The sequence below is a fragment of the Malaclemys terrapin genome, chromosome 10 (assembly GCF_027887155.1).
Source record: "Malaclemys terrapin pileata isolate rMalTer1 chromosome 10, rMalTer1.hap1, whole genome shotgun sequence".
NCBI classification, from domain to species: Eukaryota; Metazoa; Chordata; order Testudines; family Emydidae; genus Malaclemys; species Malaclemys terrapin.
Genome location: NC_071514.1, coordinates 38045448 through 38060397, shown reverse-complemented (window position 1 = coordinate 38060397; position 14950 = coordinate 38045448). Strand labels below are relative to the sequence as shown.

Genomic DNA, 14950 nt, shown 5'->3' with positions numbered 1-14950 from the left:
CTGTGCCAGCAGGGTAACGGTGCGACCGTTTGCACAGACATAAAAGCACTTTGGTGTGGACACACGCAGCACAAGCGAGCCAACATTCTTGCAAGTTCAACAGTCGTTTTTGAGTGCTCAGGGCTAAGTCAACCCCGGGTGTGATGGATACAACCTTGCTGGCTTCAATGCAGCTGCTCCTGTTTGCACCCTTCGTGCATTTAGCCCTTAGCTTCATGCTTCTTTAGCAACACTGGGAGAAAGGTCCAGCTGCCATCACTGGAACGCGTCGACCAGCATGCTATGAAAAGGGCTGCACAAGAGGCTATGAGATCACCTATCTGCCACGCAACATCAGGCTTTGCCTCACAGTCTCCCTGCATGACGCCCTGTTTAAGGAGAATTTCCCCACGACAGGGACTCTGATTCAGAGCTTTTTCCCATGTGCCAGCACCTCCTCAGCCCTGGCCCATGTTTTACTCACCCTTTCTCGGAGCTTCTCTTTCAGCAGGAGGCTGATGATGGAGTAGGGGACTCGGAACCACATCGGGGCACCCACAATAAACACCTTTTTGAGACGAGCCGGGAAGGCTCCCTGTGGATGGTACACGGATGCATTTTAAAACCTCAACCTCAACCCATGCCTTCTCTTTCCTGCCTTCCCCACTCACGGCCAGCAGGGGGAAGATACAGCACATGCCTGGAGAGAAATTAGGCATGGGCCCAACGGCAAGAGGCAATTTAACTAGAGGAAAGAACAAGCTGCTTTGACTCCGCTCTTTAGGAAGTGCCAGGAGTGGAGCCCAGAGGCCATGCTGAGGAGCACATTAGGAATGCCTAGCTGTGTTAACACACAATTGGAACTTTGGGATCTTTTTTTCCTTAAAGTTCAAGAGTTAATTTGTTCTGGACTATTTAACTTTTCTGTATGTACATAAAATGCATTATGGTTCCAGTTTAATTGTCTATGCGCTTAAAGGGAAAGTCTTGTGATAAAATTTCCCTGTGTAATGCTTCCTTATTTCTCTTATGTTTACTTTGGGCAATCAGTAATTGTCAGGATACTAAAAACAAACAAGTCAAAAAACCTTGGTTCTGTTTTAAGTGAAACAGTTCCAGTCATTGCACCATGAAGCAGATACATTCTAATAGCAAACGCTTCACATTATGTAGTACTTTCCAGGCCTGATCTAAGCTCACTCCAGTCAGTGGTAAGATTCCCACCAATTCCAGTGGGTTTCAGATCAGGCCCTACATGTCCAAAACATTTTACGGTCATTAACTAACTGATCCCCACAAATACCCGCTTTGAGGTAAATGGGGGAACTACCATTCTCCCTATTTTACAGATGGATAAACTGAGGTTGACTAACCCAAGGCCAAACAGTGCACCGATAGCAGAGCTGGGGCTAGAAATCAAATCTTGAGTCTTGTGCTCTACCCACTAGACAGCACTGCCTCTTGGTCTAGGTAGCTTTGGATAGCAAGCTAAGTAGAGCAGAGATATTAGTGTTTGAAAGAAGTCACTGTAGACCTAGTGACTTCCCACAAGTACTCTCACCGTTTCCATTTATAGCACTGGCAATGGCTTTGACTCCTGCTACCATGAAGAGTGGATACAGCCATGTGTTCTGAACTCTCAGGGTCTAAGGGAAAGCGAGGTTCAGAGAGAGTTGCTTCACTTTGCAGTCTCTATCTAGGTACATATAGGGCCCTCTTCAGTGTCTTTAAAATGGATTTTATCCCCATGACACCTCGGTGAGGTAGCATAGCGCTATTGTACCCATTTCACAGAGGGAGAACTGCGGCACAGGACGGATTAAAGGATTCGTCCAAGTTCACACAGGAAGTTTGTGTCCAAGTACGGAACCGAATCTAGGTCTCCCAAGTCCCATTCCAGTGCCCTATCCACTGCGCTATCCTTTCTACCCCCTACAGTAGGTTGCATAGTCTCAGAAAGATGCAGCGGGGAAAGCCTCCGTTCCCATCAGCTCTCCTCCACCCACCCCCATTTTCCTTTACCTTCAGCAGGTTGAGGATTTTCTTGCTCAGGTCCAGCTCAAAGTTGGTATAGTGGGAGCCCGCCATGTCGTAGATGAACACCAGGCCGTTTCTCTGCGTTTCAAAGCTGGGTAAATGGGGGAGAAAGAATCACCTGTTGCAGGTGATGTGGAATCCTGGTGCACAGAGATGCACAAAACACGGATTCTTTTAACCCCTTAAGTACCTTTTTTTTTTTGAGCAATAAGAGTTAAGCAGGATATTTACTTTGAACAACAGAGGCCAGACCCTCAGCTAATTGACATCACTGAGGTTCTGACCCCAGGTTTTTAGGAACAGAAACTCAAATGGGGTATTGCACTATCGATTCTCAGCGTAGGTGGCAATTTGCCAACTCCTTGCTGAACTCACACTGACGTCCATAGGACTCAACTGCATGCTTATGGTGTTTTGCTGTATCGGGTCCTTACTACAGGCAAGACACAGTAATCTAGCATTCAAAGTTAGGGAGAATAAAAACAAGATGGATGCTGGGCTATCAAGCGGTGTAATCCTCTCCCCTGTAAGCAGTTTGGAAATGGCTCTTTCAATGTAGCATTTCTACTATAGAAGCACCAGGTCCAAATGAATGGGGGAGCTGGCCCTGTTGCTTTAAACAGGATCTGGCCAGTAAAATAGCACAGAAACATACCACCTGCAATGCAGCAGTTCCAGATGTAAGGGGGCCAAATTGTGCCCACAAACTGCCTGTTATTTTCTGAACTGAAGCCCTAAGTGCCAGGTGCACATCAAAAAAATCATTTGTCTAAACGTTGTGCAGTTAAGTGATCCATTGGGCAGATTAGAAAAGCCTGGGGCTGGTTTGTGCACTAGGAAACTGATCAAGGTGCCCACTGCTTGTTAATTATGCCTTGCTTGTAATTAACATATGCACCACCCTGTACAAACAGCTTCTTGCCTCTTGGTTCAAACAATCATTAGCTTCGGCAGTGAAAAAGAAAATCTGTAGCAGGTAAAAACCCTTTTTTTCCCCGTTCATGCTGAAACCAAAATTTCTGTTCAACTGAAAACAGGGAGTTTGTAAACCAGGGATCAATGTGACCCCTTCTCTCTAATTTTTGCAATGCATGAGACAGAGATGGGGAATCAGGATGCACATAGGCAGATATGGCTTCAGTTACGCATTTACTTGCGGCGCGAAACAATGCCTCTATCTGGGGCTCTCTGAGATCACGCTGGATGTTTCTGAAGTAGGGTGCACTGGCGAATCAGGCATAGCTAAGACCTTGGTACATTAAGCAGAGTTCACAGTGTCCTCTCAAGGTTTTTAAACTTTGTTTGCTTATTGTTGGAGGTGTTTAGTTATTTCAAAACTGAAATTAAACTGAATGTGCAACATTGGCCTGCTAAGCAGGAGACAAAAGCCATCTTTTCTATAGGGTTTCTGGGGAGGGTAGAAGCTCCTCGATGGAACGGAAAAGGAAGGGGATTTTCTGCTGCTTTGATTTACTGGCTCATTGAGTTAATCTGTCCCTCCTCCCCCATATGATTATTCGTGTGTTGCTGGGTGGTTATAAGAACGACAACAAAAAAATGTCAGTCTAGATCAAGCCAGCACCAGCTACTGCCAGGTTCCTTGTTATGGGATAACCTGCCTGAAGGGAAAATTTCTACCTACCCCTCTCTGATAAGAGACTGGTTTATGTCCTGAAACATGAGGGGAGGGTGCTCTTGTCATGTATCTGTACAGCACCTGGTACAGTGGGGCCCTGGGCCATGAGCAGGGATCCTAGATATTCTGGCAATACACCTAACAAATAATGGCGAGTTACTCTGCCTTCCAAAACTCTTTTAAGGGCAACATTTCCAAAAGGGCCTCACTGATTTAGAGGGTTAAGTCCCATTGATTTTCTTAATGGCAGTCAGGGGCTTTTGGAAATGTTACCCCTTAACCCCCCTAATATTAACTCTGGATGCTCTTGTTATCTGTAGCCATGTCCAGTCCTTTTTGGAGCTCTGCTAGCATCTTCAAACTGAGTTTAACGGTCTGCTTGCCTTCAGCCTGTGTAAAGGCATCTTCATTAATTAATCTTTAATTACAATAGAGAAAAAAAAAACAGCCAAAAAGAAAATCAACAATAATTCCAGTGCTTTGCCAGCTGAGATTTAAACTTTGTAATGCTTTTAGCCAAAGGAAATTTAAACCTTCGCTAAGTACTTTCTCAATCCAATCTATTCCCCCAGTACTCAGAGTCACAGCAAATGGAAATCAAAGCATTTCAAGCTGAGCTCTTTTCAGTAACTCCTGATTTTTATTTTATTTTTTTTAAACTTACAAGCACTTTCACTCATAGACTTTAAGGTCAGAAGGGACCATTATGATCATCTAGTCTGACCTCCTGCACAACTCAGGCCACAGAATCTCACCCATCCACCCACCCACTCCTATAACAAACCCCTAACCTATGTCTGAGTTACTGAAGTCCTCAAATCGTGGTTTAAAGACCTCAAGGTGCAGAGAATCCTCCAGCAAGTGACCCAGTTTAGGACCCAATTCACACTCACTGAAAATTCTGATGCTGATTATTTCTGAATTACTGATTACTTCAAATTCACTGGCACCCCAGAGCCATTCCCCCAGGTCAGCCCACGTTTTACAATCTCAAATGGTAGCTGACTAGATGCACTCACAGGCGGAGGTGCAACTACCTGCCCATTTATAGACAGTGGCCCTGATCCTGCAACTGAATCCACGCTGGGAGTCCCTTGCATCTATACAGATCCATTTGCAGGACTGGGGTTCACATTTGTAGAAGTGTCAGGTTTTGAGGCCATGTCTACACTACGGACTTCTGCTGTCAGGGGTGTGATAAGTTTTGCCAGTATAAGTTGCAGCTGCCCTGGCTCTTTGCCAATCTAACATATTGCTATAGCTCTACTAGCAAAGCCTCCCAAGCGTAGACCTGGCCAAAGATTATAAGCTCTTTGGGGTGGGGACTGTGTCATCCTGTCTGTTTGGACAGTGTCTACCACATCATGGGTGCTACTGGAATGCAAGTTATGAGTAATGATAATCAAAGGGACGGTGCATCTTTTTCTGTGACGCTTGAGGAGAATCCATGAGAAACCCCAACAAAAAGCAATCTTTGCACTGCTTAGCGATCGGACCTTCCAATCCCCTCCAGGGTTCAAGTCTGAACTGCGTGTCTGCCCAAAAGAGCTCTTAAGATAATGAATGCATATTTCTCTATACACTCTACAGCAAAGCACACCCTTCCTTTTCAAAATTTAGCTTTATGCAGTAGACTATTAGGGCTGAGGGTGCATCAGCAGGGTCGGCTCCAGGGTTTTTGCCGCCCCAAGTGGCGGGCAGGCTGGGGGGGGGGGGGAAAGCCACAATCGTGATTGGCGTTACTTTGGCGGCAGCTCCACCTTCTTCTTCGGCAACAATTCGGTGGCAGGTCCGAATTGCCGCCAAAGAGCCCCTTCCCCTTGGCTGCCCCAAGCACCTGCTTGCTGAGCTGGTGCCTGGAGCCGGCCCTGTGCATCAGGCATGGTAACACTCCGAAGTAGCCTTGTATTTAAATGCCAACAAAATGCATTCATGTCGTATGGAGCAGTGTTTCTCAACGGGCCAGTCCCCGATATCTCCCTGACGCAGTTTAGGAAGGCAGCAAGCCCAGTCCCTGGTATCCAAGAGGCTGAGAAACACGGATATGGAGCACCTGACAAACAAGACAATTCAGAGGTAAAGTAGCTCTAGTTTCAGCCTTCCCCACTATGTTCTGACACTGCAACTTATCGGAATCAGAATTCTCCCAACGCAGAGTGATCGTCCATGCCCTAGGCACTGCAGCCCCCAGGGACGAGCAGAGTGGGGAAGGGGTGAATAACTGAGAATTTCCTTTCACTTTTGCATCAGGAAATGAAAGCCCTGAAAGTGGGTCAGCCTGTCATGTGTCTCACAGTACGCTCCCTGTTTGATTACATTAACCTTTGTGCATACTAGCTGATCCAAAGAATGGTATTGTTACATATAAAACGAGTATACTCCCTGCTTCCAAATGTGGGTGCCCAGATAACATCCTGCCTCATCTCCCTACCAAAAATCCTCCCTGAAAATCTTCAGGGGAGACCATGGTTCTTAGCTCTTTAACGCATACCAGAGCCAATGACTCAGTCAGGGATTAAGAGGCCATGGCTTCCTCGAATACAGTCAAAAGCATCAGTGGTGCGAGATAGCAAATTTCTCAGGGAAGCCAGCTGGGCCTAGGGATTTTCCATAAGCTTTCGCAGGCCTTTGGCCTTTCTGACCGAGCCCCGCACAGACAGCTCTGAAGAACAGAGATCATTTTGAAAGCTGGATGAAAACAAAAAAATAAATAGCAGCATTAGGGACATTCAACCAACCGAGCACTGGGATTCAGCTGGATATCCCCAAATCTTATAATTCAACATATTAATGCACCTCGTGTAGGAGAGTTTATATTGCTTGGGGGCAGTCGTACCACAATTACAGCTTGGAGATTTCAAATCCCTGCTTTAACAGCACCGAGTCAATTAATACTGCTCAGCGTTTTGGCCAAACGCCCCTTGACTTCTCTTCTTTACGGATCCTTCAAAGGCAGATTGAAGGACATAAACCACATATGGGGTCTCTTCAAAAACTAATCAAGGGCTTGTGTAGCTGTTAGTGCAATCTCCTAAATAGACGTAATTATAACACGCATGCAAACTACATTCAGAGAACATTGCTAAGGTTGCAAAGTCAAGCACTCAAAAGACAGGAAATGCCAGACTCATGGTTGCCTGTGCATTGAATGAGGCAGAGGCCCTGTAGATAAAATAGTATGTGACCACAGCACCAAAGCCTATTTCACAATGCAGCTGCGCAAAGGGACCAAATTCAAGTTTCACGGGGTACCCGAATTCTGGCATTTCCTCTTTTGCGTGTTGGACTTTGCAACCTTAATAATGTTCTTTGTGTGCGTGTAAGTTCTTAGGTTTTTAAGAAAGCAAACTGAAAAAAAAACCGAAATTCCATCATGCGGCATCATATCGACACCACAATGAGATACAAAGGAAAAATCAGCCAAAGTAGCAGCACTTACCCATCATGTGATCACCGATCATGTGACCAATACAACGTAAGACCCCCACTGCACTTTCCCACTAGACAGAAATCCTACCCTTGAGTGCCGCGGGCCTCCACCAGTGTCTGCTCAGACAGGCAGGCTCTGCGGTAGGCCTGGAAAATCAGCTAATAGGCAAGTATCCTTTATATTGTAGAAGATAGGCCAAGGTCATTCAAATGAATCAGCTCAGGTTTGGTCTCTTAACCCAAATAGCATGGGAGCTGAAAGAGACAGATCTGGTGGGTTAGAAGAGTCATGAACTCAGGGAGCAGGACTTAAAAAATAAACCCTCTGCCTTGGTCCCGAGGCCCAGTCCTGCATGCACTCAGATCTGTCTACAACAAGAGACACAGGCTGGAAATGCTGCAGGGATTGGAGGCAGAAAGGAGGGAAGCCAAGATTTCTCCAAAAAAATCCATGCTACAGATTCCTGCCAGGTAGTGCGTACAGATGGACACCCCTGGATTGTGGAGTTCAGCAGGACAGGGAAAACCATCCCGCCTAGATTGCAATGGAAATTATAGGTATTAAAGCCAGTCTAGGAACAGCAAGCTGAGCAGTCAGGAGTTGCGTGCCGCACACATCTGTACTCACCTCTCCACAGCTCTGTCCAGCAGATAGAACAGCGCCTGGAGCACCACATGTTGGACGCTTTTATTGGGATGATGTAACTTGGCGGTGAAGAGGGCGATAGAGGCTCCGGAGGGGTCCCGCGCACTCTAGAAGGTAATCAGGGGAAAAGCATAAAGACCAGACAGGTGGCAGAACATGGATGGTACAAAGCTCTTTGGGACAGGGTCTACTTGTGTGTTTGTACAGCACCTTTGCACTACAAACAAATAGTAATGATGGAGGTTTCATGCTGCAGCACACTGGAGATGCAGAACTGCGAGTATGAATGTAGCAGACATGTGCAGGACACCCCATACAGAACTGACCTGCACAGACCACTTACTGGTTTATTTTAAAGAGATTATTTTCCGCTTTCCCACTGTTCATTACTTGTGAGATTTCCTGCTCTGATCCACAAGGGACAAGAAAAGCATTACTTACATCCACGGAGGAGAAGACAATTCTATTTCCTTACTCATTCCGTTCTACAAGCCTCCCAATAGTCTACTGCACTCTTAAAGTGAACCAGAGGAGCCCCCAGAAACTGAGCATCTTTAGCTGGCATTTTCCACAAACCAACCAGATTACCAAAGGGAAGGGGATAAGCCCAAGGAGTAGCTAATGCCAAACACTGCTGCGCAGGAGAACTGGCCCAGAAGCTCCCTTAAGACCCTCACTGCTCAGGACAATGATGAGCTAACTGCGTCTCTGAGACACTGCCATCACGCTCAGCTTGCAGCCAATGGGAGAAGGAGAAAGAAGAGACTAAGAGAGGAAAAACAGCTGTTGTGGGTGAATAAGCACAACTCCCACTTCTTCAAGGATCCCAGCTGGACCACCCCAAAATTCTGAGTCCCTGCCTAGGGGTTACAATCTCAGGAGACATAATGGTGAAAATACCACCTTGTATTTCACCTTCCAAGACCCGTGCACACTTAGTTTTTCCCAGTGCTGCCCAGCTGTCTCTCAAGGCTGCAGGCCCTTTGGACATGGAGAGGACTCCGCTTGCACAAATCGGGCACATTGGCGAGAAAGGCCAGGACGTGATCTCACACTTACTAGGATGGTGAACTTCCCACTGAGCAGCTCAGAGCGCAGAGGTTCTTCGTGAGGTTTCAGCTTCACAATTCCTTCCTTCAACCGAGTTTCCTAAGGGTTCAGAGGCACACAACAATCACACAGACAGCACAGGAAGCAGCCTCCAATCAGCCGTCATTACTATTTCCTGCTCAGCTGGGAATCATTACAGGTATATGGCCACCATCATCACCCACCTGCTCAGTGACCAAGCCTCATGCAAATCTAACCCAAACAAATTTCCAGATCTGGCTACAAAACTTGTGCCAACTTCTCACATCCTGAGGCTGGCCAGAACCACCAATTCCCAGGCTGGGCCACCAAATCTAGCCAGCTAACCCAGGTCTGGGGCTGGCGGAGAGGATGGGAGGCAAGCCAGCTTGTCATGTGTGTCCAGATGCTGCACATAGCTCACGGTGGTTTTCTATTTGAGGTTCCACTTTAAGGAGGGCCTGTATAAAATGGCACTTTCTTACTCAATAGCCCCTGCTCCGGATGCTTGATCAGAGCTAGATCTGGGCACATTTAGTGCTCTTTTCTCGTTAGTCCTGCAAAGCTAATCCAGCATTGGGAGAGTGAGCTGCAGTCTGTTCTTCCTTGTGCATGGACAGACCCAGTTACTAAGTTCTAACCCCAAAGCAGTTCCATCTGGGCAAACCAACTGCAGGCAATGGAGCTGACAGGCATAACTCAAGGGAGAATTTGCCCTGCAGAGCTTTTTTCTACCGGTGGTGATGCACAAGATGGAAAGAACCTGGCTTGACTCCCAGAACACAAGTCAGATTTGCAGGGTTGATGGATAGAGAAAACATCTTTTTACTTGTCAACCAAGTACATTTGATGTGGGACCACTGAGAAAAAGGAAACCTGGAACCCCAGTGTGGCTTTTCTTCAGTGACCTTCCAGAGCAGCAACACACTTTAAGCCTTATCAGAAGGCCATTGTCAGCCATGGTTGATGGGCACGTAGCCTGACCCAAGACACCGAATAGGCAACAAGTTCTTGGAGAAAGGCACTAGGGCTGTCCTCCGTCTCTCATATTCCCTGATTCAGCAAGCTACTTAATCACATACAGAACTTAGTTCCATTGATGTCAATGGGTCTAGTCGCATAGTTAACATCAGGCATGTTCTTAAGTACTTTGCTGAAATCAGGACCATGCTGGTGGAGCTTCGCTGCATCAGAGTTCGTTACAAGGAGGTTCCACTACGTATGTGTATTTCACAGGAAAAGTTGCCAGCCCAGGCACCAAATCTACTGACCCTCCTTGAACAAGGTGAGGATGTTACTAATGACAATAAAATCCCTGGCCAGGTGACAGAACGTGTGTGGAATTCTGCAAGGCTGGGGCCAGCGTGCCCTCTCACCTTTGGCTCTGACCTGATGAGATGTGTCTCCTGGGGGGTGCGGCATGCCTTTATTTCCACTGGACTCAGATCCTGCAGGACCAAGCCCTTGTTTTGGTTTCTAGCCCAGGTTCACTCTAGCACCTGAGCTAGAGGGCATGTGAGAGAAGGAGAAGTGATTTAAATGCCACCTTTGTTCAGTATCGGGTGCTCAAGCCCAGCAGCCATTGGTCAGAGAAAATTGTGTTTTGGGATCCCTTCCTGTTTGCTTGTCACGCAGCTGGGGGATTGTTTGTTGTCAGCACCATAAACGTTCTGTCTTTGGTCTGTCCCACAAGAGGAAGAGAGCAGTGACTCAAGCCAGTGGAGACACTCCAAACCTGATTGCAGGTGAGTGTGGGTAGCACTTGAGTGTTCAGTATCATACAGTTCTGGTTTCAGCAATTACCAGACGAGCCATGAGACAGCTAATCTTTCATTATACTGTGGAAGCGTGATCTAGTGGCTAGAGTGACTAGGACTAGGTGTCAGTTCTCTCCCCGGCTTCACCTCGGACTTTGCTCTAGAACCTTGAGAGAGCCACTTAAACTTGCTATGCTTCAGTGACCCCAGCCTATAACTTCACCGCTTGCAGACAAGCCAATACTCTTCTGGCATTTAGAGCAGCCAGGGCTGCCAACTGACTTTTTACATTCACCCTTAGCCAAGGGAACACATTACCTCAGAGAAACTCTATCACCCCTTGGTATGATCAAGGTCTTACGAGCCAGGACCGACATTTCCAAAAAGGTGTCACATGTACTTATATCTAGACAACTAGGGCCTTGTCTACACTACAGGGGAAATTCGATCTCAGCTACGCCATTTAAGTTATATGAATAGCGTAACTCAAATCGAAGTAGCTTAGATCTACTTACTGCGGGGTCCACACTACATGATGTCGATGGGAGACGCTCTCCCGTTGACTCCCCCTACTCTTCTCCATCCGGTGGAGTACAGGAGTCCACGGGACAGCAATCTGCGGTTGACTTAGTGGGTCTTCACTAGACCCGCTAAATCGAACTCCAACGCATCGATCGCCACTTCTGGATGCAAACAAGTGTAGACAAGCCCTGAGCCTACATTTCCAAAAATTACTAGGGATTTTGGAGGCCCCACTTGAGAGACCTTAAAGGGGCCTGCTTTGCAGACAGCACTGAGCACCTGCCTCTTGAGGTACATTTCCCTTTAAGGGATCTCAAATTGGGGCCTCAAAAATAGGCCCCCCAAAATCCCTCATCACTGAAAAAAGTTACACCCCACTGTCTTGATGCAGATACCACTGCAAGCCGTAACGAGCGATGTGCGCTACCACACTGCCGGGCATTTGATGAACGCACCAGAGGCTGCTACCTGCCCAAAAGGTATTACATACCACATCCTGGTAGCGACAGATACTCAGCTTACAACCAAGGTACCTCCTGTGCCTCCCGTTAGCTGCTGAAAGAAGCAGGGTGCTGTGGCACAGAAGCAGCAGACTGGGGTTGTGACGTAGTTCCTGGGTTTATATAGGGGGGGACAGACACACTAAGACTTTGTGGGTGTGGTTAACCCACTAGCCAGATCCCAGGGCAGAGGATTATGGGTATGTGTGAGAATCCATAGAGAAGCCATCTGGGATTCTCAGTCTGAGGTTTGTTCAGGTTTCATAGACTGCATAGAGGACACAGGGCCCCTTTTTAATCCAGAATAAAAATACCAGCAATAGAAACCTTTGTCCCAGTAAGGCTCTGGCACTGGTTCTATAGCTGCTTTGGAAAAGGGAGCTGTGAATATCTGCTAACGGCATCGCCTGAAAAGGATTAGAACAGATATGGAGTGAAGTTGTTCAATGCAGGACCAGAAGGCACTCGGGTACTATGGTGACAGGCATTAGATAATAACCTCTACAGCAGTGGTTCTCAAAGTTTTGTACTGGTGACCCCTTTCACATAGCAAGCCTCTGAGTGCGACCCCCCCTTATAAATTAAACACACTTTTTAATATATTTAACACCATTATAAATGCTGGAGGCAAAGCAGTGTTTGGAGTGGAGACTGATAGCTCATGGCCCCCTATGTAACAACCTCGCAACCCCGAAGGGTCCTGACCCCCAGTTTGAGAACCCTTGCTCTACAGAATGCAATATTGTTCCTGAAAAGGGATGGGGAAGAAGGCTGGATGTTGGCATGGCCTAGAGCTATCCAGTTTAATAATTCCTAGGACACATTCCTGTAAAAAACTGTGACCAAGCAGTGGAAGACGAGAAGTATCTGAAAGGGAACAAGTTTGGGGGATGGTCAAGTTTAAAACATTGTCTAGTTTTTTTGCTATCATCATCCTGGCAGGGTGGTTTGAATTGATTTTGTGCCTGGGCGACTTGCAATGATTTTGCATGGCTGATTTATACGCTTGTAGGTTTTTCATCAAAGCAAAAAAATATCTGAGAAAAAAAAAAAAAGAGTTTGAGGGCATAACTGTTCCCATGGAAACGAGAACAGCTTTTGCAATGCATCACATCACTTAACAGCACAGAAAAGCCCAGCCTGACTCCAGCTCCCCCCTTCACCAAGACAGCTCCGGCTCACATACTCTGTAGGAGTGGAACAGCTCGATCGCTCGGAGGACATCAAACTTCCTAGCCATGAGGAACTTGACGGCCACGTTCCAGGAAAGCGGAGACACATTGTACTGCACAGTCCACTTGTTAATCTCCTCTAGGAACTGCTTCGTGGCCTATTTGAAAGAGAGAGAGACACGCATGGTAAGGCAAGAGGGAAGAGACACATCAGTGTTTGCACACACTAAATACCAAGGGATGGAAAATAATCTGGTACAGAAGCTATTCTGAAATCCACTCTAACCCACTGTGTATCTTAAAGCATTAGATGGATCAGGTAAGTAGGTGACACATGGTAAGGCAGAAACAATGAAATGAGAAGCAAAGGAGATGCAAATCACCAGCTCAAAGCAGCCTGCACAAATCAGCAGAGAGAAAGAGATGGGATGATTGGATAGCTGGCAGTGCAGCTGTACAGTATGATGCACCAATCACTGCAGTCTCACTCTTTTCATCAGTCCCAGCAGCCAATGAGAACGGTGGGAACAAATGAGCTCTGGCTGATTAAGCAAAAAAAGAACAGGGATCTTTCATTGGTGCATTGTTAGCTACAGCAGCAAGTCACTTTTCTACTTAACACAGGCCTCCAGAGTTTGCATATTGCTTTCCATGGCAGCTTTGAAAGGCACCAGGAAGCCATAAGAGTGCTGGGTCACAGCTATGTGTGGTTAGTTAGACAAGCCTCAGAGGCTGAATCTGGAAAGCCACTCAGTGCTTTTGGAAACCCCGATAGCTGGCAATCCAGAGGACGGGAGATAGATCTCCTAGCCTCCGCACTGCTGGATACATGTGGAGAATGAACTGTATCACCTCCAGATGATGCCAGGTATATTGGAATCCCACCAGCCTTCACCTTACCAGGGTCATGGCCTTTTACTGTCTCAGCTATGCTTCACTGGAGACACATCCCTCACTTTAGACCCAGATTTGTCTCCTTCCAACACCAACCTCGTGCTCTCTCGCTATTTCCCTGAGTTATTTACATCAACAGTACTGACTGGGATAACGAGGTTGTAGATCAGTTACAGGGAAGGAATTCTGAGAGAGACAGAAATATGGGTGAAATTCCATGGCCTGTGATATGCAGGAGGTCAGCCTAGGTGATTCATAATGGTCTTTTCCGGCCTTGAAATCTATCAATCTATTAAATTTATTCCATATCAGGCAAAAGCATCCTTAGTTACCAGCCCTCTTTGTGTGACTCAAGCTGGGTCTTTGTCCCACATTAGTTATTTATGCAGCACAGCAAGTACATGCATTTCCATACAGTAAATGCCAAACTTGTAAACCCCTACAAAAGCAGGTACAATCCAGGACGGAATACACACAGCATGGGATGTGCTAGCGGTTACTGTGGAATAGGCAAAGGTTTGCATGGTTTATGAGAGAGAGAGAGAAAACTTAGTGTGATCTGGCAGGGAGAGAAGGCACAAAGGATGAAGACAAACAGAACAGTTGGAGAGGAGCTAGGGCACAGCACAGAGAGCAGGTGATGCCAAGCCACAGGGAGAGGAGGTGTTTTGGAGAGCCCTGGAAGCCAGGAGAGGACACTTAGCATGGAAGAAGAGGTGAAGCCAATGCAGAGAGACAAGGAGAAGGGGGGGTTCAGTCAGAGTAGCAGAGTTTGGGATGTAAGAAGGGTACCAGGGAGGGATGGAGCAGAGACCAAGGGAGAAGGAGTTGGAGCCATCAGAGTGGGAGGCTGGCGAAGGACGGAATATCTTGGTGACTGCCATGGAAAGGAGGGGGAGGATGAATTCTGTTGTAGATAAAGAAGCAAAATGGTTTGGCAAAAGCCTAGCCGTGGGGGCAGAGGAAAGAGGAGTCTCATGGCTTGAATGAGGTGTAGGATAGTGCTTCTGTGAATAAGACAAAGAAATGGAGCAGAGAGGGGATTCTGCGGGAAATACAAGCTCTGTTTTGCATATACTGAGTTGTTTGAGGCAGCAGCAAAACATCTAAGGAGAGAAATTAGAGGGACAGGCAGGGTTGCAGGTTCAGGTTTCTGACAGACTGAGGAGCATGTTCAAAGCAAATGAGCTTTGTTGTGTACCAGCAAGAGGGCTTTCTACGGTGTTTGAAAGGAAACCTCAGAGGTCTTTGCCTTTAAATATGACAGTGAGACAGCTGCTGAGGGCAATTCTCCCAGAGAGAAGAAACTC

The 14950-nt window shown here is 46.9% G+C and overlaps 1 protein-coding gene across 1 annotated transcript in view; it reads right to left on the bottom strand.

Moving 5' to 3' along the window:
• The window catches only part of PTPN9 (protein tyrosine phosphatase non-receptor type 9), a 54562-nt gene that overhangs the window by 15139 nt on the left and 24473 nt on the right, over window positions 1–14950 (bottom strand). Inside the window, exons 2-6 of the mRNA XM_054042470.1 lie at window positions 12761–12904; window positions 8787–8876; window positions 7710–7834; window positions 2002–2107; window positions 464–574 (exon numbers count right to left, since the gene is read on the bottom strand). Coding sequence (XP_053898445.1) covers window positions 464–574; window positions 2002–2107; window positions 7710–7834; window positions 8787–8876; window positions 12761–12904 — 576 coding nt within the window. The remainder of the gene's footprint in view (window positions 1–463; window positions 575–2001; window positions 2108–7709; window positions 7835–8786; window positions 8877–12760; window positions 12905–14950) is intronic.